Source organism: Drosophila grimshawi, unplaced genomic scaffold (genome assembly GCF_018153295.1).
Source record: "Drosophila grimshawi isolate 15287-2541.00 unplaced genomic scaffold, ASM1815329v1 contig_1377, whole genome shotgun sequence".
In the NCBI taxonomy this organism is placed as follows: domain Eukaryota; kingdom Metazoa; phylum Arthropoda; class Insecta; order Diptera; family Drosophilidae; genus Drosophila; species Drosophila grimshawi.
The window spans coordinates 18,568,888-18,591,504 of record NW_025062900.1 but is presented as its reverse complement, the minus strand read 5'-3'; the positions used below and the strand labels follow the sequence as shown (position 1 = coordinate 18,591,504).

At 38.5% G+C, this 22,617-nt stretch overlaps 3 protein-coding genes across 9 annotated transcripts in view; 1 reads left to right on the top strand and 2 right to left on the bottom strand.

Moving 5' to 3' along the window:
* Positions 1–61: 61 nt before the first annotated feature.
* Positions 62–16,161, top strand: LOC6566406 (A-kinase anchor protein 200). 4 transcript variants are annotated; one of them, XM_001992786.2, is made up of 5 exons: positions 62–247; positions 11,522–11,805; positions 11,868–12,320; positions 12,389–14,233; positions 15,337–16,161. In XM_001992786.2, exons 2-5 carry the CDS (start codon positions 11,608–11,610, stop codon positions 15,412–15,414), a joined length of 2,574 nt encoding a protein of 857 aa, XP_001992822.1. In that variant the 5' UTR covers positions 62–247; positions 11,522–11,607; the 3' UTR covers positions 15,415–16,161. The 4 variants fall into 4 exon arrangements, with proteins under 4 accessions (XP_001992822.1, XP_032595546.1, XP_032595545.1 ...); XM_032739655.1 differs by having other exon boundaries at positions 82–247; positions 12,389–12,958; positions 15,337–15,474; XM_032739654.2 differs by lacking the exon at positions 62–247 and adding an exon at positions 4,035–4,296.
* Positions 16,162–16,283: 122 nt separating this feature from the next.
* On the bottom strand, positions 16,284–18,758 carry LOC6566405 (protein gurken). The gene is made up of 4 exons (XM_001992785.2): positions 18,576–18,758; positions 17,952–18,342; positions 17,106–17,774; positions 16,284–17,026 (listed from the first exon to the last, which is right to left on the bottom strand). The coding sequence occupies exons 2-4, from the start codon at positions 18,016–18,018 to the stop codon at positions 16,824–16,826; spliced, it is 939 nt and encodes a 312-aa protein (XP_001992821.1). The 5' UTR covers positions 18,019–18,342; positions 18,576–18,758; the 3' UTR covers positions 16,284–16,823.
* Positions 18,759–19,302: 544 nt separating this feature from the next.
* Positions 19,303–22,617, bottom strand: part of LOC6566404 (LIM/homeobox protein Lhx3) — a 28,495-nt gene continuing 25,180 nt past the window's right edge. The window contains exons 1-7 of one of the 4 annotated variants that reach the window (XM_032739603.2): positions 22,004–22,041; positions 21,763–21,937; positions 21,432–21,634; positions 21,176–21,368; positions 20,948–21,099; positions 20,480–20,674; positions 19,579–20,406 (exon numbers count right to left, since the gene is read on the bottom strand). In XM_032739603.2, the coding sequence (XP_032595494.1) occupies positions 20,078–20,406; positions 20,480–20,674; positions 20,948–21,099; positions 21,176–21,368; positions 21,432–21,634; positions 21,763–21,937; positions 22,004–22,007 (1,251 nt within the window). In that variant the 5' untranslated portion in view covers positions 22,008–22,041 and the 3' untranslated portion in view covers positions 19,579–20,077. Of the gene's footprint in view, positions 20,407–20,479; positions 20,675–20,947; positions 21,100–21,175; positions 21,369–21,431; positions 21,644–21,762; positions 21,938–22,003; positions 22,042–22,617 lie in introns of those variants that run through there. The other 3 variants (XM_043214623.1, XM_043214622.1, XM_001992784.3) reach the window with 3 other exon arrangements.

The window sequence follows — 22,617 nt, the reverse complement described above, 5'->3', positions numbered from 1 at the left end:
CCAAATTATCGATAGTTATCAGCATTCACTTAGGGTTCAAAGAAAGAAAATGAAGCAGAAAAAAATGTGCCCATTTATTCACACACATACACTGTGCTTGAACGCATTCGGTTTGTTTGACAGCTCAACGAGAGACAGAAAGTAGTTTAAAGAAAGAAGTTCGAACTGCGGTTTATATTCGAAAAAAAAAACCACAGAATCTAAGTATAAAGTGCGCGTCCGTAATAATATACACGTAACGAGACAGGTAAATGCTAATTACAATATTCATAATTTCATTCAAAACGCAACCAAAGAAGAAAAAAAATGGCAAACACAAAATTTGAAAAACCAAGCCAAGCTGTCTGAGTGCCTTTGTGTGCGTGTCTGTTTGTGTGTGTGTTAGTGTTGCTGTTGAAATTCTGTATAACGCTTTGTACATGTTTTAATAGTGTGTGAATGCGAGTGTAGGACGAGACTTTTGTGAATTATGACTTTAAAATATAATAATTACAACGAGTGCTGAAATAATTATTTATTCAAGTATTTCTAGTGCCGCAGACAGACAGCGCTTCAAGCATACAGAATTCAAAAAGGACGCCATACTATTGTTAGTGTATGCGTGTCTATATGTGTACATGTGTATGTGTGTGTGTGGGCTGGGCGCGTTGACAGAGAATTTGAGCAGCTTTAACACGAATATTGAACAAAAAATAAATGCATAGCCGGCTTTTCGTTAGTGCTGCTTTTGGGCTGTTGCTGTTCGTAGTTTTTTTTTGCGTTCTTTGCAGCCTTTTCTCAAATTTTGGGTGTGCCGCCTGCAATTGCGTTGGCGTTGCCACTATGTCGCCGCTGCCGGCGTCGCTGCCGGTGGCTGGCTTTGTATCCGTTCGGCTCTCTCCCTCGCTCTCTCTCTCTCTCTCTCTCTATGTATCTCTCCTGCTGTCTGCCCATCTAGCTAACTCTCTCTCACTCTCTGTCTTGTGCTCTACGCTTGCTTATCAACATTCTTCCCTTGCGTGCTTCATTTATCCTTTTTTATGCTTTGTGCTGTCACTCGTACGCTCCTTGCTTGCCTGACTTGCCTCTTCTTTTGTGAGTGCGTACACACATACACAGACATACACACTCATATGTATATGCGTGTGTGTGTGTGTGAGTGTACGTTGTTGTCTGTTGCTGCTGTTGCCTTGTTCGTCGTCGTTTCAGATGCCTGACTTGACTTATTTTTCATTGTCGTTGTCGTTGTTGTCGTCTTGTCTTTGTGTTTGAGCATTCTACGCCTGATTACACTTGCCAGCACGTTTGAACTTGTTTGCTAAAAATATCCTTCTTTAATACTCAACACAATATGTGTGCGTATTTACTTTTCTCTCTCTATCTCTCTCTCTCTTTCCTGTGGGCGGCTTTTACTTTTACTCGTAAGCCAAGTGTTGGTAGCTGCCTGAGGATCGTTGCGAAGAGAGAGAAAACCACTTTTGCTATAAAAAAAAAAAAAATATTGCGTCGCAATTTTTATAGCTAGTTGGAAGTGAAGGCTACAACAACAAAGTATATGATGAGAGTAGTTAGCCGCCTGGCGCACCACAGCACAGCCTGCTGCCAGACCAGCCACCGCCCTAACTGGCGTCGCCGTCGCTTACGTGCCTGTGCCTGTGTATGTACATATATACATACATATATATTTATATATAAATATATATATGTATGTATGCAGCAAGTACGTCGGAAACACTGGTGAATGGTGTGCAGTCTGCATTTAGATATTTAAAAACACTCAAATTTGGAATAAAAAATGCATAATTTATATTTTCGTATTTGATTTTCATAGAATATTTCTTATTTTGTCCTTTCCCATAAATTATTATTCGCTTTTGCCATAATCTGAATTGCAGTTTAGAGCTCAGCTTTTCGGGGTTGCATGCATTTGAAGTCGTTTCAAGTTTCATATTGAATGCATTTGAGGAAGGGGGCGCAGTCTTGGCAAACGTTTGTTATTGTTTATTGGTATAAAATTGTTATTGTTGTTGTTGTGACTGCGGTTACAGCCCCAAGTCTGTGTGTGGCAAAATGCTTGCGATACCGTTACGTGCTTTACGCCAAGTGCAATTTGTGGTTTGCATTAGAAAAACCTAAGCTAAAAATATAAAATATCACTGAAAAACAGTTTCTATTATAAAACAATTTTTTCGTATATTTTGCCAGAAAAAATCTATTAATTTTTCAATATTCCAGCTGTCAAGTTCAAGTGTATTTTGAATTTATTTGTAAGTTGAATATGCTACAGCTGCGATTTAATCACAATAATCCACTTAAGAAATTTAAACAATACAAATTACAAATTTTGCATTCTATTTCAACATTGATTAATTATTAAAAAGAAAAAAACATTACAAAATTAAATAATAAAAATATTTTACAAAAATAAATTATTTTTTAGAAGTATAAATTATGTTTTAAATAATGTCAATTTCAACCACTGTTAGTGATCAATAGAAAATGTAGGAAAGGAGGAAATACGTTAGCAATCAGTTTGTTACATCGCCATTATTTCCCTTGCAATCGCGAGACGGACGACAACAATAACAAAACAAAAATGATTTTCTCAAAGAACGCAATTTATGCCGATCAGGCAACATCGTCGTTCGTTCTTATCTGGGTAGCGAGCAGCGACCGACCGGCCGGCCTGTGAAGAAGTCCGTCCATTTCTCTTTCATTTCTTCTTCTTGTTACTCGTCTCATCTGCTTCTCTCAACTGCTGCTGCTGCCTGCTTTGTTTGTTATTGTTGCGGATTGATTTCTTGTTTGGCCTACGAATATTTTTAAATGTGGCATATTTATTTTTTTTTTTTATATGAGATGTTGCTGCTGTTTTTTGTTGAATTAGCATTAATAACAATATGAAATGCGCGCCACCGATTGCTATAAATAAACAAATATACCTATGTATGTGTGTGTGTGTGTAAAGTATGCAAGTACTTGTTAGTCGAATTTCAAGTGGTTAGGATTGATTTTTTTTAGCGGTTGCCGGTTTGTTGGAGTGGCAAGAAAATGTGCTGCCTTTGTGGAGAAAAAAATACGAGTATACACATACATACATATATATTCAAAGCAACAAACCGCAACACACACATACGCACACAAGCGTAGAAATGGCAATGGCGGCTGTTCTGCTCAAGCAACATCTTTTATACACATGTTCCAGTGCGTTTGTGAGGGGGAGCCGGAGAGAGGGGTGACACTGACGAGTCATGTCAACACTTTGGCTGACATTTGCAAGCTGTGATAAATTTATTTCATACACAACATTTTTGATGCATTGATCGATAATTGTCGTCAACAAAATTCAATTTTAATTAAATGATAAGTGCAAGAATACAATAATCAGCTTAAGCTTGTGCAATTAACGAGACAGAATTCAACTCAAGTCAATAGCAGCACAAAAAAAGTCATCAAGAATTTCGCTCTCTTCTTGCTATCCATCCCTTTCACTCCTCTTTGTCATTGTTTATTTAAAGTTGTTACTGCTACTCTGCTGGCTGCGCAGCGCCCGCTTGCTGCCATGTGGGGTCATTGTGTGAAGCATGAATGGCAAAATGAAGCAATAAAGAAGGCCCCTGCATATGTATGCACGTGTATGTGTGTGTTTGTATATGTAAATGTATCGTTGCCACCGTCAAGGCTCATTAGTTTTGTTATTGACTCCTTACGCATTGCATGCGGCAGCAACAAGAAGTTATAACAACAACAATAATAATATCACTATCGCTTTTATTGATAGCTGCTGCTGCTACTGATGGTCACTCAATGCAATGCAATATTGTTGTTGCCTCTGCCCGCATTTCAGCTGTTGACGCTGCTGCTGACGCTTCCGGCCTTTCTCTCTTTGTTTTTCTGCCTGCTTCTAGCTCTGCACTGCGCTGCTTGCTGCGCTGCTCTGCTTGCAGTGCTGCCAAGCGCTGAAGTAGAAGTTTCTTTTTGCGTTTGTTCTTTTCTGTTGTTGCTTCTGCTTCTACTTCTGTTTTTCTTCAGTTGTCGTCGTCGCTGTGATCGTCGCAGTCGCCGTTTGTTGTTTGACTTGAACGGTTTTGTTGTGTGTGCGATAGATTTGTTTTTGTGCGACGACTATTAACTTTACAAATCGAGTAGCTAACTAGTTAGTTATACTTACTACTACTCCTGCAGTGCATTTTGTGCGTTGTGATTAGTGAAAGTGCCTCTTCTTCGTCACCTAAAAATTAGCGTTAGCACGCTTTTGACATTTCTACAAAATATTGTTCAGTGTGACCACCCGCGCAGCGGAGACACAAGAGTAAAGTAAGTACCGGAAATAATGCAAACATTTGTAATGTGTCTTAGCAGCAGCAGCAAGAACAGAACAGAAAGCGTGCGTCAATTTTTGTTTTCTTTGCCAATTGTCGTCTTATGAATTATTTATGTGGCTTGTATTAAAATGCCGTTTACAACAATACCAATACCAAAGTGGTCCGGCGTATAAATCCGGACGTAGCGCTTTGAATTTCTAATCAGACTGCATAAGCGAGGCGTTCGCGCGCGCGCCACTTGCCACTTGATGACAACTCACAACTCAATTTCAATTCCCGCTTTGGTTCGTTGCTGACTAATTGGCATTTGTCTTTGTTTCTGCTACTACTACTACTATCACTACCTTTATTACTACTACTTTTCATTAAATTACTACTACTAATGCATGCATAGCTCTTGTGTTTTAATTAGCCGCAAAAACCAAAGAACAACCACAACATAGTAGAGGAGGAGGAGGCAGAGAACAAGAATGGCAAAGCGCCCAACCGGTTAAGCCAGCGCAACGGTTGCAGCCCACTTTTTTTTAAATATATATATATATATATTTTTTTTTTTTGCCAGCTACGCTTTCTACTTGCATCCGCATCCTTCGACAATATTTTGCGACTGCTTTTTCAAGTTTTCTGGCCACACTTACATAGTTGTAAATGTGTTTGTTTGTGTGTGTGTGTATGTGGAATGAGTGGGCTGGTTTAATCTGGCTCGCGTTGGAAAGCTAGCTAGCTAGCTGTCTCCTCTTCCAGCTGCGCAGACTCAGATTTTGTGATTTTTTGTTTTACGAGTGTTTCTTATTGTTGTTCGAGTGCCGCCATTTAATAGCTGCTTTTCTTTTTGGCCTTAAAATCGGGGATCGCAAATAACATTTTCTTTTTTTTTTTGCTGTTAGTTGATTATTGTAGACCTTGTTAAACTAAAATAACCGACCATAAAAGTAAAAGCTAGCTTTAAGTGGCTATTCTCCCATTTATTTATGCATATATTAAAAATTTATATGCTTCGCTTTTAACAAAAAAAAAAGAACCAAAAAAAAAACAACGCAAAATCTTTTCACGTGCTCAAAACTATGCATATAAATTGATAATGACTTTAATTTCTTAAAAAAAAATTAAGATTCTCTACAATCTGCTAGTTGTGTTTATCTACTTGGTTAAGCCCGTAAAAAAAGTATTTTTAATGTTTGCGCAGATCGCTGCTTTCTTTTGCGCTTATCATTTTGATATGTTGTTGACTGCAGTAACACAGATATCTCGACTTGAACACAAACACATCATACATTTATTTTTATACACCAAATCACGTAGCGCCCAACTTATATATATGTATATCATATATACATAGATTCAGAAGAAAAATATAAGGAAAAACGCCGTATTTCTATTGTTAAGTTGAAAAACTGTGAATCAGACATAATTCTTTAAAAAAAAAATACACACATAAAAATTAATTTAGAATTACCCCATTCAATGCAATTGATAGCCAAGTTGCTTTGTGCCTCATTCGCATTTATCAATTGTGAATGCGTCGCCTACTAAAGACACTTCCTCTCTCTCTATTTATGTATTTTATTTTTTTTTATAACACATACACTACTTATATATATATATATAAATATATTTATGTATATAAACTGTTTATCATTTGCTGCTGCGGGGGTTCATTCAGATATCGACGATGACGACGTTGAAGGTACCGTTATGTCAATGAATATATGAATATCTGCTTATATTTTGGGCTATGTTCGTTGAGTACTCTATAACAATAATTGTGAAGAATGCCATAGAAAGAAAGAAAGATCCGTTTGTCGAAAACAACTACAACTACTGACCGGAAATGATAATTGAAAACAGTTTTCTTCATTTTACATACTCAAATACTTCAATACATTTGTATTTCCAGCTCGTAACTAATTATGGCACTCATTTTACGTATCCTTTTCATATTGTCGCTCAACTCATAAGACTACAACAGCAACAACAACAACAACACAGCGCCAACCAATTATATCCGGTTACTTGAGACATTCCCTGAAACTGACTGCTGCTCTTCTTCTTGTTCTTCTCTTTCTCGTTGCTGTTTGCTTTTTGCACAGACAATTTTGAAAAGTGCTCTCTTCCCTCAATTCCTTTGGCTGCGTGGGCCACAAAAAAAAAAAATGTTGCCATATATTTCCCATTTGACAATTGCTGTTTGAGCGTGTCCGTGAGTGTGTATATGTGTGTAATGCATTTAAGTGCACTTTATATGTGCTTGTGTGTGTGCATATTTATTACATATGAAATTGATTACTGATTGGGTTTTGTTGTGTGTTATATTTAGGCGTGGCTTATCTGCAGCAGCAGTTTATGTGTGTGTGTGTGTGTCTCAAATAGCAAACAATGTGACAAATATGCAAATATGCATTGCCTGCACTTGTATGTTTGTGTGTATAAGTGTGTGTGTGTCAACATGTGTATCAACATATTTTATTGTTCACTCTCTCGCTCTCTCTCCCAGCTTTACTTATTATTATACTCGGCATTTATTTGCACATTTTGCGACTGTCGCCGCCTGGCGGCTGATTGAAGAAATTGAAAGAAATGAGCTGAGATGCATTGTATGTGTGTGTGTGAGTGTGTCTGTCGGCTGTCAAGTGCGTGTGCAGTGGAATGAACAAAATTCGAATAAAAAAGAAGGGAGTCTGAGACGGCGACTGAGACTTGAGTCTGTGGGCGTTCGTTTGATTAGTTTATAAAAGTTCAATTACGTCTACTTCGCGCGGCTTTTGAGTGCGCGTGCACTTAGCAATATCTCAGTGCTATAAATGCTACTCTATTATAAATGGCCCTACACAATTTATTTGTACAACAATGCAACTTCCAACTGGAATCTATATATATATATATATATATGTGTATAACATGACATGAAATTAATGTTTGTCCAGTTGGCCGGCCGGCCCCGGCTCCAGTGTTGTGCTGTACGCATTCCAGCACAATCAATTTAATTTACGTATCGTCTGCACTCTCATAGCGCTTGGATCTTCCAGTGAAAAAGCAAAAGGGAAGACAAAGAGAGAGATAGAGAGTGAGAAAGAGAGTGAGAGGAGTGGAGTAATAGAAGCAGGCGTCAAATTGAAAGCGCAGCCGCAGCAGCAACAGCAGCTTAAAGTGTCAAAATTGATAGAGAGCAGACAATTGAACACACACATACACACCCCATATGCACACGTACACATACACACATGCATACGTTGCTCGCTCTTTGTGTGGAGCTGTTGTTGCATTTCGAACATGTTTCCATTGTTGATAAATGCGCTTTTATTTATAGACGACAGAGACCGCCACTCTCCCCTCCCCCTCCTCATTGCTGCGTTCCTTTGTCCTCCCTTCGTTTATAAATTTTCTTTTACTGAGTGCGGCACAAAGGCGCGGCTTTAAAAGCAAAGAGGCGTGAGAGAAGTGACCAGTGGCATTTCTATTGTAAGTGTATGTGTGTGTATCAAAGGTCAAGTTTAAATTAAATTTAACTAATAAAAGCCCCCAAAAAATGTAATTTTAATAGAACAATCAATTTTCGTCAGTCAAGCTGACTGACTGATGCAAATGTTACTTATGTGTGAATGTTGTAAAACTCTTGCTAATGCTAATCTCCTGTAAAAGCTTTGACATGCAATTTCTGCCGTCGTCGGTCTGGCAACGTTGTCACAATTTTAATGCATCGCCTGTTGTCGTTTGTATGTATGTATGTGGGCCCCAGTGGCGCTCAAATATTTTCACACGCCGCCCCCTCCAAATATTGCTGCTGTGACGCAGCGACGTCAGCGTTAGCGTTAGCGTCGACTGCTCGTTGCCATGGCAACGACGGGCAATGACCGTCGTCGTCGTCGTAATTTTTGTTGTTGCTGTACGTGCGAGTTGCGTAAGTGTAGTAGTAGTAGTAGTAGTATTTGGTAGTAGTAAACGTCATAGTAGTTGTAATAGAAATTAAATGCCGGCCGGCGGCAACCCTCTGCTGCTGTCCTTGTTTGCTTGTCCTTTTTGCCTCGCCTGATGCGTCATACCGCAATTTTACTTGCGCTTTTTATTGTTGTTCTCTTCTCTTTCTTTTTCTCTGTGCGCGCACAGTTGGTTATTGTGCTGTCTATTTTAGTAAGGGTTGTATTACGTCGGCTACACCTGTGTTCACTTGTGTGTGTGTGTCGGCATATTTTTGCGATTACTCATCAAGCATACATTCATTCTGCATACAGTCAGTCAGTCCAAATTTCAGTTTGTCCATACAAAAAATCACTGGATATTTCACATTTGAAATTCGACGAGATCAAATTAATTGCTGGACACCTCACTTTCTATTTGTTGTTCTTGTTTCTTGTACATTGTTTTTTTTGTTCTTTGTATTTTTTTTGCCTCTTGTCGACAAATTTGCTTTAGATTTAGTTCGATTAATCTTGTGGCTGGCTGATCCAAAATAATGTAAGCAGAGGCGGGCGGCATTCGCTTTGTTGCTGCCATCGTTGGTTTATTATTTTCTTTTTGAGGTGTTTGGTGAATTTGATTTTTTTTTTTTGGGGGGTTCATTGAACGTTTGAATCGGTTGAGAAACTTTGTTGAAACGTGATGTTTTCACGTTTCGTTTTCGTTCGTGTTTAATAACACAATTTTTATGGATACACGTGTATCGTGTAAATACAGTGAACACTTTATAAGACGAACTTTGCATTCGATTATTTATTTATTTACTTAAAAAATACAAAAAGTACAAATTAGATTAAATTACAAATAATAAATTTAATATTAGTTGGTTAATAAAAAAATAAGACATATTTATCAGTCATTCATAAGATTTTTGGGAATGCAAAAAAATGTAATATTTGTTGCATGGATTGGTATTGGTGTTAACTATTTAGAATATTTATATGAAATGAAAAGAAATAAATAAATCACATAAGGTAAGAAATAGATTAAATTAAAAATTAGATTTAATTTTAAACTTAAAATTAAGAAAATATGAAATATTTATATGACTTGTGAAATTTTAGGGGTATTTTTAAATGCAGAATGATGCAACATTTGTTGCCTGTATTTTGATTTATTCATATTATTGATATTGGTGTTAGCATAGTGTATTTATATGAAATGAAATTGGTATTTTTTTCAATTTGAGTAGTTAAGCTTGAAGGTTCACAATTAAAAAAAAAAAAAAAAAAAGTCGCTCATTGGCTTGGAAACAATGCAAACAGCTGTTATATCGCAGCTGTTCTCAGACCGCGAAAAATGCATGCAAAGATTGCACATACACAAACATATATATGTGTACATAATATATTACATTCACACAAATGCTGGCTTTGCGACAGCTTTTTCAAATGAGGTCCGCTTTGGCCGCTCCTCTGTGTGTAAATTGGATGTTTGTTGTTGTTCTTAGCCACCCCTAAATAAGACGAAACTTTTCGCTTTTTAATTTTCTGCGCCCGATACTCTCACCTCCTCCCCCCTCTCTCCTGCCTATTCCCTGCTGTTATTTAAATTTATTTGGTACGGTTTCTGTTTCATTTACCGAGTCGCGTCGAGTAATTCGATTTTCAAAGTGACGCATAGTAGTAGCAACAAGAAGACGACTAACAGCCTGGAGGGGATGGGAGCGGTTTAGTGCCTCGCCCGTCTTTCATCTCCCTCTCTCTCTCTCTCTCTCTCTCTCTCTCTCTCTATGTGTGTGTGTCATTTGTTGCTTCGTACAAATTTCCTAAATTTGATGATTCACTTGACGCAGCTAAAACCATTTCACAATTGCCGCCTACCTTTAGCATTATTCATTTATTTAATATATATTTCTTGTCTTGTTATGGCTATGCCTGATAAGCTGCTGTTTACACTGCCTTTTTTTTTTTATTAAACGCCGGCAATAAATAGAGTTGCCTGCATTTGCTGTACACTCTGACAATGCATGATTATATATCAATATTTGAATTTTACTTTAAATATGGCAACTTTAAATCAGTCAACTTGATTCTGAAAAACACATTTGATTCTTTTCGCCTTTCCACTCGTGTTTTTCCCCACTTTCATAGTTGATTGTTGCAATTTGAAATGTTTATTCAGTCACACTTTGCGTTCTTCATTCAAAGCCAAATAAATTGCTTTCTTAACGAGCAATTTAATGAGTTGCCGCCTGCTCATCCATTCACACACACATTCACATACATACATACACATGTATGTGGTTGTTAGGCGCAGACAAGTTAACTCTGATTACTGATTGAGTTCTGGCAACATCACACAAAATAATTAAATAAATGCAAATAAACAAAGAGAGAGCACGATTTAAAGATGCCCTGAATCTAAGACTTTTAATTATCAAAAGTCGCGTTTACTTCTTTTAATCACTGTGTGTGTGTTTTTTCTTTTGTGTATGTTATTTTTATGTATGCAGAAAATGCTTGTTCTTTCTGCTGTATAATTTGATAAATATACATATAAAATGTTCTTCTGTATTTCAATGTTGATAAAAATTTAGATGATCAATTTAATGTGTAACCGAAAAAGAGATGATGTATCTTTTAAATTGTAGTTTGTATTGCTATCAGAAATCGATTTGTATAAAAATACATGATGTGTATGAGATGTACAAGAATTTATATTCCGTATTTAAAATCTAACTGTGATAGTCTCTGACATCGACTGGTTTTCTTTCCAAACAAAGAAATGGGAAAATATGATTTTTTTCTGTGTGTCCAAACATTTTCCTGACATTGACAGATCGACAAATACAAATACACTAGGCGCTAAATATATGTGAATCTTATCACCACAGTAATGCGTATATAGTACATGTATATTTTTGCTACATGCTGCTGATCTCTAAAACGCAATGCCTGCCTTATCACAGAACACACACTGCCGACTACAAATTTCTATTGCGATGTTGTATAAATTGCAAATGTTGTTGGTGTTGTTGTTTTTGTTGTTGTCATTTTTATTGTTGTTTTAGTAGAAGAAGTTGGCGTGCAGTAAAATGTCAAATGTATAAATAAAATGGCAAGTTCACTTTAGAAAAGTGCGTTGCTGCCATTTCACGATACTCAATAAAACATGTGCACACCACAGGCAATCGTTTAAATGTATACCCGAGCATAACATATAGTATCAAGTAAATATATAGAAACGTAAGAAGAGGAGAAACAATTAATTTGCAATTATTTACAAACCATCCGAAACCCGCATTTTATTTGCTTTTGCAGAACCAGATATAGCAGAACCAATTAGCAATTAACAAAAAAAAAAAAATATATATATATACAAATAAAAAAGAGGAGGACCAGCAAAAATGGGTAAAGCACAGAGCAAGCGTTCAATTGATATCACCACCGATCCGAAGAAGGTTGGCGAGGGCGACGAAGTCGCCGGCAAAGTCGAGAAAATTGATGTCGATGTCGATCAAGCGCCGCCCGCATTAAACGGCGATGCATCGACGCCAAAGGAAAAGAGCGAGGATGCAGCGTCAGCAGCTGCTGCTGGCGGCGAGGTAAATTGCAACAAAGGGGAGTAAATTCAATGTGACATCAATTTATGTTTTTGCTTTTGCAGAAGGGCGAAGAGAACTCGGAGAATGACAAAGATCTAACCACCGAGAAGAGTGCTGCCGAAGCGGCTGCAGCGGCGTCGTCGTCACCAAAGGGTGCTGATGGTGATGCAGCGGCTGCTGTTGTTGAGACTGCTGCAAAGGATGAGGCAGCAACAGCAACTGGCTCGCCCAAAGAGGGCAGTGGCGCCGAGGAGATCTCACCGTTGGCCGATGAGAGCATCAAGTCCAAGTCCAAGAAGGATAAGGTGAAAAAGAAATGGTCATTCCGCAGCATCTCGTTTGGCAAAAAGGACAAACAGAAGCCAGCGAAGGCCGAGGAGCCAGCCTCCCCAACAGCAGCAGCAGCAGTAGCAGCGGCGTCAACGAATGGCGAAGCGGAGCAGCCAGCAGCAGAGGGAGCAGCAGCCGAAGGAGGAGCAACTGCAGCAGCAGCATCTAACGCGGACAAAGCTGAGGTAAAGCTGGCAATCTAATATTGTATTTGTGCCTGCCTCCAATTAAATGTCCAATTTAATCTTTGCAGCAAACCGCGGATAAAGCAGTTGCCGATGCGACAGCCAATGTTGAATCGAAACCCACCGAAAATGGAGCAGCCAGCGAACAGGAAAAGCAACAACAGGAGCAACAACAACAAGTGAATGGTGATGAGCAGAAGTCAGCAGCGCCAACAGTTAACGTTATGGAGGAGGCAACCAAGCCGGAGACAATCACAGCGACTAGCACAAGCAGCAGCGCCACCACCACCAACGAATCGAAGACGAATGTTGAGCCACCAGCTATTGTTGAGTCATTGAGTGCTGCTGTGGTGCAGGAGCCCGACACCACCACTGAAGTTGTTACCAATGGTCATGGCGCTGCTGCTGAGCCTGTGTTGTTGACCAATGGCGAGAAGAATGGTTTGGCCGAATCCCCAACTGAGCCAGAGGCGGCACCACCAGCAGCAACAACCACCAACAATGTTGATGAGCCACATCATCAGAACGGCACAAATGGAGTTGGTGAGAAGAACGAGGAGACTACTGCCACCACCACACCTGTTGTCGTCGCTGTCGAGTCCGAGGCCGAGCAAATTAAGAACAAGTCGCAAATCGAGGTAAAACAAATAGACACCACCACCACAAACAACAACAACAACAATACTGTAAATACGAGTACCACAACAACAACAGCTACAGAGAACAACAACACCACAATCACAACAACTGAAAAAACAACAACAACCACAACCACTGAGACCGAGACAATTGCAGCCGCAGAGTTAGTTCAGACCCAAACCACAATCCAAAATAACACAATACCTAACACAGCCAATACCACAACCAACACCACAACCAATACCACAACCACCGACAATTCCGTCCAACTTCCCAACACTACTGTCCAAGCGCAGCAAGAAGAAGAAGGGCTCGTCAACGCCAATGCCGCCAAGGAAGAAGAAGAACAAGTGGTTGCTGCCATTATTGCGGCAGTTAGCGAGATCTCTGAGTCCGAAAGTTTTGTTGTAATTGCACCTCAGACTGAAACCACTGAGTCCGTTGATGAAGTCGAACCGGAAACGGTTTTGATTGCGGCTGTATCCTCCTCCCCTGTGCCCCGTCTAGAAATCGAATCAGAACTTAAATCCGTATCCGAAACTACTCACTCACAAATCGACCCAGTTTCCGTTGTTGAAGCAGCTGATGATGTTGATGTGGTTGTGCCTTGTGTTGAGTCCAGTCAACCGCCACCACTGCCCAAGTCCCCACCACCCTCGCGTGTTTCGGCATTTGCATTAACTACAGACAACGATGATGAAGACAACAACGACGATGCTAAGTTTGTTCAGGATGAGCAAAAGCAGGAGGAGATTGCAGCAGAAACAGCCACACCACCACCAACAGATCTATTGTTGACCGATATTGAGCATCAGGCGCAGGCCATTGTTGAGGAAATTACCGAGCAGGCGGCAGATATTGTAACGGAGCAGGATAAGCAAGTGTTGCCCACAATTGAAGATGATTTAGTTGAGGAACAGCAGGTTTCAAGCGCAGTCGATAGAATTATAACCGATGTCGATGATGATATCGATAACAACGATAATAAAATTGAACCAGAGGTGATCAGCATGGTGGAGAAAATTATCGACGAGCCCGAGATGCTTGTCCAGAAGAAGGACCTTATAACGGATATCATTCTCGAAGCTGAAGATGAGCACAGCTCAAGAGGGAACGATGAGAAAGTCATCACAGTTGTTGATGATGCACCAGCTGTTGTGCAGCAAATGGATATCAATATCGATAACGATAACATTATCAACAGCAGCGATAGCAGCATAACAAAGCTGGGCGCAATTGCGGACATTGAAGAAGCAGCTGCTGTTCATCACGAGGTGAATACCAATCGATTCGCTCTCAACTCTACTTCACCACACTTTCCCATAGACACACATTCGTAACGAATTTTTAACACTCGTCGCTCGCTTGCTCGCCTCACTCGACAAAAATCCACCACAAAGAAAAAAAAATAAATAATGCGCCATAAAAAATATATAACTTCCATTTATCAAACAATCCTGCGTTGGGCTCCACCTCTCTATCGCTGTTTTCCATCTCCTGCTCCTCTTCGCTCTCTTTCTGTGCTTTTCTCGTATGTGCATCAGTTTGATTGTTTGTTTTTTTTTATTTTTAATTTTTGTATCGTATCGTAACGAACGAGAACAAAGCAGTGCAACTCTGTTGTGTTATGGGTTGCAGCAGTTGGTAGTCTGTTATGTTACCGTAAATGTTAAACGTAAATGGTTGGTCGTCCCGTCTGTGTGTGTCTCGCTCGGCTTCAATATTCTGTTAACGTTAATCGTAATGTTAATTGGCTGGTTCCCTTGTTTTACTGTTGACTAACTGCATGATCTCTTATCTCTTATGTGAATGTAAATCAAATGGAATGCTACTAAAAAATAAAACAACGCGAAACTGTCCCAGCATCTAATGTACTACTACTACTTGAGCTCGTCGCCTGCATTTGTATATTAACAACAAAACCAAACTGACGCCTAACTTTTACCCATTCTAATTCTTGCACTCGTCACACAAATACAAACATAAACACACACACACATACACACATACATACACACATATACACGCACAGCTGCTCTAACAACTCTGTTTGGCCGCTGACTATACAACTGTACTCTGTTAAAAAAAAGAAAGAAAAAAAACTCCATTGAATTAAAATTTACATAATTCGCATTCTTCATTCTTTAATTTTTTTTGTATCATTGTTGTTTTTTTTATATTTGTTACGTTGGCAAAGGTCATTGCCATTTTATCTTTAATTGTTGTTGTTGTGCTCTAAGTTGCTTATCTATCGCTCTGTGTTCTCTTATTCTCTCCTCCCGTGCTTAATATCATTTTTTTTTTCGTTTAAATTTGAAAGTCGTCTGAAATGTAAATTAATTTACGTTTTGTTTGTTTTTCGCATGTTTTATTTTAGGATATCGCTAAGGATCTAAAGGAGAAGAACGCCGCGGCAGATGTTACAACACAGGACCTGCCCGTGACATGCGAATAATACTAATAATTATTATATATATTACATATTATTAAAAACAAAAAAACAAAAAAAAAAAAACAAGAAAAAAAAACGATAAAAACAAATAAGAAAACAACGCAACGTAAAAAAACCAACAATTAAATGATAAACACGAGAGCAAAAAAAAGCAAAATACATTTTTAACATTTACATATTTTAATCATTTTTGTACGAATTTCATATCCCTAATCCAAGATTACATGAGCATATATTCAAGAAAAACAAAAAACAAATCAAATACATACAAATCGACAGAATATACGGAAACACCAACACACACAGCAACACACACATACATTGACCACCACTACCACCACCAAGAACAACAACAACAACAAACAACACCACCTCCAAACCGACACCCACCAAAAGTTGAGGAAACTGTTTCGATGTGTTTGGTTGCAACTGAATTTTGATGCTGGCGTTTTCTCTTTCACACGTATATTCGTATAATCCATCAACACGCATTTATAAGTACACACACACACACAAACGAACATACACACACACGCATACATACCATTGTCATATTGATGATCATGATAAAAGAAAAACAAAAGAAAAAGAAAACAAATCATCGATGAAATGATGAAAGTAAGAATTTTTTGAATAATTTCTACTATACATTTAACTGTAAGTTCTAAGAAATTTGTAAAGAATTTTTGGACGAAATATTGGATAAATATATATTATAAAATATAAAACGCAAGTGTGCTCCACTAAAACTGATCTTGAGCTTTGATATTGGAAATTATGGTACGAAGAGCAACAAAAACCCAAAACTGCCTTCTCTCACAAAAAAAAAAAACAAAAAACAATAGATGAATAAAATAATAACGCATGCAACATTTCAAGTTTTATAAACTTTTGAGTCCCGTACACATATATATATTTTTTTTTGATTATTGCATTACAAAAAGAATTTGTTTATAAATTACAATCTTTGTTCGATTTTTTTTTGTTGCGTAACAAAGTGTTACAAAAATATTAATAATAACAGTGATAAACGCTAAATTTAAATATTAAATACATACTAAATAGCGTAACAAAATGTTACTACAAAACAAATCTACTAAGCTTAAATTCTAAGCTTCTAAAGCAAAGAGCGCTCTTATTTTGCAAAACTAAATACAATGAATTTACAGAAAAAAAAGAATTATATGTAATTAAATAAATTAAAGCGTTGCGCAACGTAAAGAGAAAGAAATTATCATAGACAAATGCCCAACTTGGCTGGCATTTTATAACAAATTTGGCGTTGAAACAAAATGGCGTTTCCAAATCAAATCAGATCAAATCAAAAAAAAACGTTAGTTATTAGGTTCGTCTCCTAAACAAAATTGAAAGCAACAAAACAAAATCAAGTTGGCAGCCCCATTGTGATTTTTTCAACAACTGACAAAAAAGCGCTGCTTGTGCAAATGCAGCTGTTGCTGTTTGCGTCGCTGCGCCGAAACGTTGCGCAGCATAAAAATAGCGCCAAACACAACGTAGATTGTTGAGAGCAGGACAAGCATGGGAAACGAGAAGACAATGTGAGCCGTCTTCAGCTGGGGGTCGGGCGTCGCCGGTCGTAACGGTACATAAACGCCTGCAAAGGTAATTGACATTTTTGAAAGCTTTATAATTATATATATATATATATGTATATGGTGCGAGCAGGTGCTTACCATTTTCAGTCTTTGAATCGCAGCGTTCGCCCACGTAGCCAACGGCGCACACGCAATAGCTAAAGCTGTTCGCATTCGCCCAGCGAAAGCAATTGCCGCCATTTAGGCAAAAGTACTTGATATATTCATCGCTGCAGGGAAGCTTAAAGTTTAGGTCTTCCGTTAACTTTGGACTTCTGCTTTTGCCCGTTGTCGATGCCATCGTTGTTGTTATTGCAGGTGTTGTTGTCGAAACAGATTCTTCATTCCGCTCTGAGTTGGCGGCGTCAATAGAGAGTCGCGGCGTTGAACTGTCATCGGGCGGTGGTTCGCCTGTTGCCATTGTGTTTGTTGCTGTAATTAGCGTTGTTGTTGTTGTAATCAGCGTTGTTGGTGTTGGCGTAGTTGCTCTTTTCGTTGTTGTCGTCATTTCCTCTTCTTCGTTGGTGGACCAAAGCTCCGGGCCTCTGTCACGCTCCGTTGTCGCAAGTGCTGCCAATTCGCCATCGAAACTGAGATGCGGCGATAATTGTAACATTTGCGCCGTATCGCTGAACATGTCCGTCGCCGAGGTCAAGCCGTCGACATTGAATTGCTGCTGCAGTTCCATTGGATTAACCAATTGGACTACATGCTCCTCAATTTGAAGTGTATGCTGGCGAAACAGTAAAATTCGGCTCGAACAACAATCTTTTTGCAATCAGGACGAGAGAGTAGCGTAAAGAGACAGACGGAGAGAGATAGAGAGAGGGGGAGAGAGAGAGATCGAGAGAGTGGTGAGTGGAACAGCTGCAGTTTGTTGCGAGATATGGCAACGCTGTGTTGCCGTGTTTTCATTTGAGCGCATTTCTTTTTCTTTTTTTTTACCTGTGACTGAGACAATTGTTGAGAGCACGAAAATTACTTTCAATATTGGCATACATTGAATTTGCATTATTGGAAAATGCACGGAGCGGACACGTCCGTTATTATTATTATTATTTTGTTTGTTAATTCCGGAATTGGCCACTATTTGAAAAGTTCTGCTGTTGCTGGATATCCGATGATGATGATGATGATGTTGTGTGTGTGGAGGAAGGCTCTTCTTAAGGATCGAGCGGCGTATCGGCCGCAAATGTAATTTGGCGTCGCAACAAAAACAAAAACATATTACACATTTGCATCTCACACACACACACACACACTCAGACTGGTGGCATACGACAACAACAACAACAGCAACAATTGAAATTGCTGTAGCTGCGCTTGCTGTAGTTTACTGCAAAATAAAAATAGAACATTTTACGACATTTGTATTTCGATATTTGGCAGCACATTTTCTGTCACACACACACACACACATATATATATATATATATATATATATATATATGTATATATAATATTCGCACATGCACACATAGATAACAAAAACAAAAAATTGAATTGGATTTTGAGAGTGCTTAGCGCTTTTTATAGATATCGAATTTTCGAACTCGAACTCGAACGCACCGTCGATTTGATGTGGCTTTTAATTACTGCAAAATATTGCTGATAAAACATTATTGATTCATTTTGTTTTGATTTTTTCTATTATTTATATAATTGTAATAAACTAATTGGTAAGTTTAGGCGCCTATGCGCATCAAAAGCTTTCTCGGTAGGAGAGATGTCGTTGCGCGAACGTTGAAAAAGAGACTGAGACAAAAAACAGAAGACGACATGTCAGATCATCATCGCACCACACACTCACTGCGCTCACTGCTATGAATGAAATAGTAGAAGGAGCGTACGATAGAGAGACTAAGAGAGAGAGAGGGAGAGAGCAATTGCAATTGAAATTGAAAGAAAGCACTGAGCTTTGACTCTCAACGGCGTTTGGAAATATCTAAGTTCTATCAAATACTCAAACATATCGAATAATTTGACAAAAATAATATTGTGAATAATATTCTGCGAATTTCCTTACCATGCATATTGTTGTTCCATTTTCTATTTTTTAGGAGCAGCATCTCTTCTGATTACTGTTTTTAGATAATATAAAACTCGTATTTTTTAACAATTGTTGTATCATTTATTCTTACATGTCAAATAGTAATTAATTGTATCGCATTTATTTGAATTAATTTAAACTTATTGTAATACACAATAAATTTAAAAATTCGTTATCATTTGTTTTACGTAGTTTTGCATTTTACTGAAATTTCTATTGGTTTGAAATCATTTTGTTTTGGTTTTTTGTTTTTTGTTTTTTTTTGGTATTACTTTAGATATATGTATGTATATACGACATCACTTTTTCGTAATTGATATTTCTCCTATGCAATTCTTGTATTCCTATATAAAGCAATAAATAACTTGTTTTTTTTTTGGGGGGCTTGGCTTAATTAATCTTGTGCATTGACCCCACATTTCGATGACCCTATACAGACTTAATTTAATTTAAAATGTAGTTCTTCATTTTGTTGTTTACTATACACAAATATACAATATTTACATACACTAAAATATCAAAGCTAAACAATATACATACAATATAATAATACAAAACAAAAGCGATTAAGGAAGTGACGTCATCATAACGTTAAGTATCATTCATTTAAGCCATGGGCACATTACCACATTTCTATGTACATTGTACACTCCATGTACACTCAAGTTACTCTCGTACTTTAATCATTAAATCGAATATGTGTGTGTTAACTAAATGAAAATCAATTACAGAATCTTGAGCAAATTGTGTTACATTAGTTAAAAGTAAGAAAATGAGTGCATTTACCGAAATGCAGTCAAAAAGTGAAAGCTTGCGAATAGCGGCGCTGTTAACTGTTAAGCTTTTCTGTTGTGTCTCTGGTTTTCTTTTTGCTTCCTTGGTTGCTTGCAGCACTGTTAAGTGCTTGAGAGCTTTCAAAATGGCGTCGCTACTGCGGCGAAGTATGCTTCTGTTGTTGGGCAGCCGCGAGCAGCAAATTGCGCGACTGCATCTCAAAATAACGCAAAAGTATTTTTGAGTATCAGTAATGTACGCCAGGAGTTGCAGGATTCGGATTCGGTGTGGCATTTGTATTGGACGAGGGCCCACTGCCACTGCCACTGCTGTTATTATTATTATTGTTGTTGTTGTTGTTGCTGTTAGTATTGTTATTATTGTTGGTATTCGCATTGTTGTTGGTGCTGGTATTATTGGTGCTGCCGGAGTCACCGAGCCAGGAGTCGGGACTTGGCGGAAAGTCAGGATATCCCTGATCGGGACTAGAATCGTTGCTCAAATCCGATACATTATTGCTACTATGCAGGCGATGATGTGATTTGCTTGGATGCAGACTCGAACCCACACCATGATCTGAAAGGAACCAAAACTCTTGAAAATCTATTCTCGCATCGTATCGCAAGGCAAGCCAGAAATATATGCTTACCAATATTCGTGTACACAATATTGTCGGGATAGGAGCCGAACGTATGCGTTTGACCCACGGCTGGCGGCGAGCGACTGCTCGGCGGATACTGCGATGGACTCGAGCTGCCATGCATGTAGGAACCTCGAATGCTGTGCGGCGATGCCCCCTCATCCAATCCCAAATTGACGGTGCTGTAGCTGTCGTTGCTCAGATCTGTGTGCCGAACAATACATATAAAAGATTATGTTAAACAGGGGAAATTTGGAATAAAGTATAACATAATAATATTTACTTATTTTAATTACTCAAATTGTTCAATTAATAAATGATAAATAATAATATTAATACGATTTAATTAAGAAGTAAAGTGCGAATTTTGAAACTTTGAAACTAAAATTCAATTTTAAAATCAAGAATGATTTTCAATATAGCTGGGATATCTATGCCACTTGTACTTGTAACTAGAATATTGTTGCCAAGACATACCATGATGACTGAAGCTGTCGTAGTCCACCTTTAGCTCATCCTTGTCGAGGAATTTGTCAGTGCGAGGCGAGCAGTTGCCCTTCATGGAGCGGAAATATTGGCTCCAGCGCGTCCGTCCTGCATCCTTTTTCAGTCGCTTCTCCTTGGCTCGTCTAAGGCAACCCAAAAAAAGAAAGAAGCGAATAGTTAGTAAGGGGTATAGATTGGTCAGTTGGCTTGTTGGCTGACCTGTTCTGGAACCAGACCTGCACCACCCGCATATCCAGGCCCGTGTCCTGCGACAGCTGCTCGCGTACGTGTCGGGCGGGTTTCGGACTGTTGTTATATGCGGTTTTCAGTGTCTCCAGCTGCTTGGCGGTAATCGTGGTACGAGGTCGCTTATTCGGCTGATCCCCATCCAGCGAGCCATCCAAGTAGAGACCTGCAATTGGGGCTGGCATTAATTTGGGAATCCTATGTAGATGATAGATGATGTTATGCTCACCCTTCGCCTTGGCCTCCTCGTAGTCACGCTTGCAGATGAGCTTGCGATCCTCCATCAGATAGAACTCATCGCCGGTGTTGAGTGTACGCGAGCACATGGCGCAGAGGAAGCACTGCAGATGATAGACATTGTCCTGGGCGCGACGCACCACCTGAGTGGGTGGTATGCCCATATCACAAGCGGAACATTTCGTACCATAACGTCTGTTCGACCCAAACATTGGCAACGGGGCAACGGGAGATTTTCATTAAACCAACCAACGATAACCAAAAAAAAAATGTGTTGGCAACACGCCTTGCGACCGATGGTCCCATTTAAGAAATTTACTTACTTGAAGAAGTCCTCCTTGCAGAAGAGCTGACCATTACGGGCGAAACACTTGTCATTCAGCTGCGAGTGGCATTCGCTGCACTGCAGACACTTGGCATGCCAGGTCCGCTCCAGCACCTTCAGTATGAACCGATCCAGGATCAGCTCGTGGCAGCCGCCACACTTTGGTATCGTCGCTGCAAGTGCACAACACAAAGTGGACATCATTAATTACCACATCCCAAAAATATCAATTCATTTACCCATTTTCGTTTCTTGGCTTTTTTCTATGCCAAATTCGTTTTTTGGTTTTTGTTCGTTTTTCGATTCTCGTAAAACAATTTAAAATGAATGGAATTTTAATTGAGCTACTTGTTTTGTAATTTGAATCGAAATCTGAACTGTCGTCTACTTAAAAACTGTCATTATGAGAATTGTAAAATAAAGTCTACGAAATAACTACATTTTCTACTTCTCAGTTAATTTCCTTATTATTTTTCGACAAAGTAAGCAATTCATTTTCATTTATGAAAAAGTATAAAACTTTCTTTAATTTTGTTTGTATTTGCATTACAGAATTATCGAAAATTAATAATCGTACTTCATCTGCATTATACAGCTATTATTTTTGCAGATAGTTGGTATCAACATTATTGAAAGACATATGAAATGCAATTGCAGATTCCCATTAATATACAAAACGATGAATCAACAAAATTCTGCAAGGAATACATTTTTCAAAAGCACTTTGATCTATTGGTTGGAGTGTAGAAATATAATTGGTATTTCAACTGAAATTCAATACTTGTATTATGTTTTCAATTTGAATTGTTTAAGAGTTAAGTTTGTTATTCTCAACTTTTTTCAGAAGTAAGTT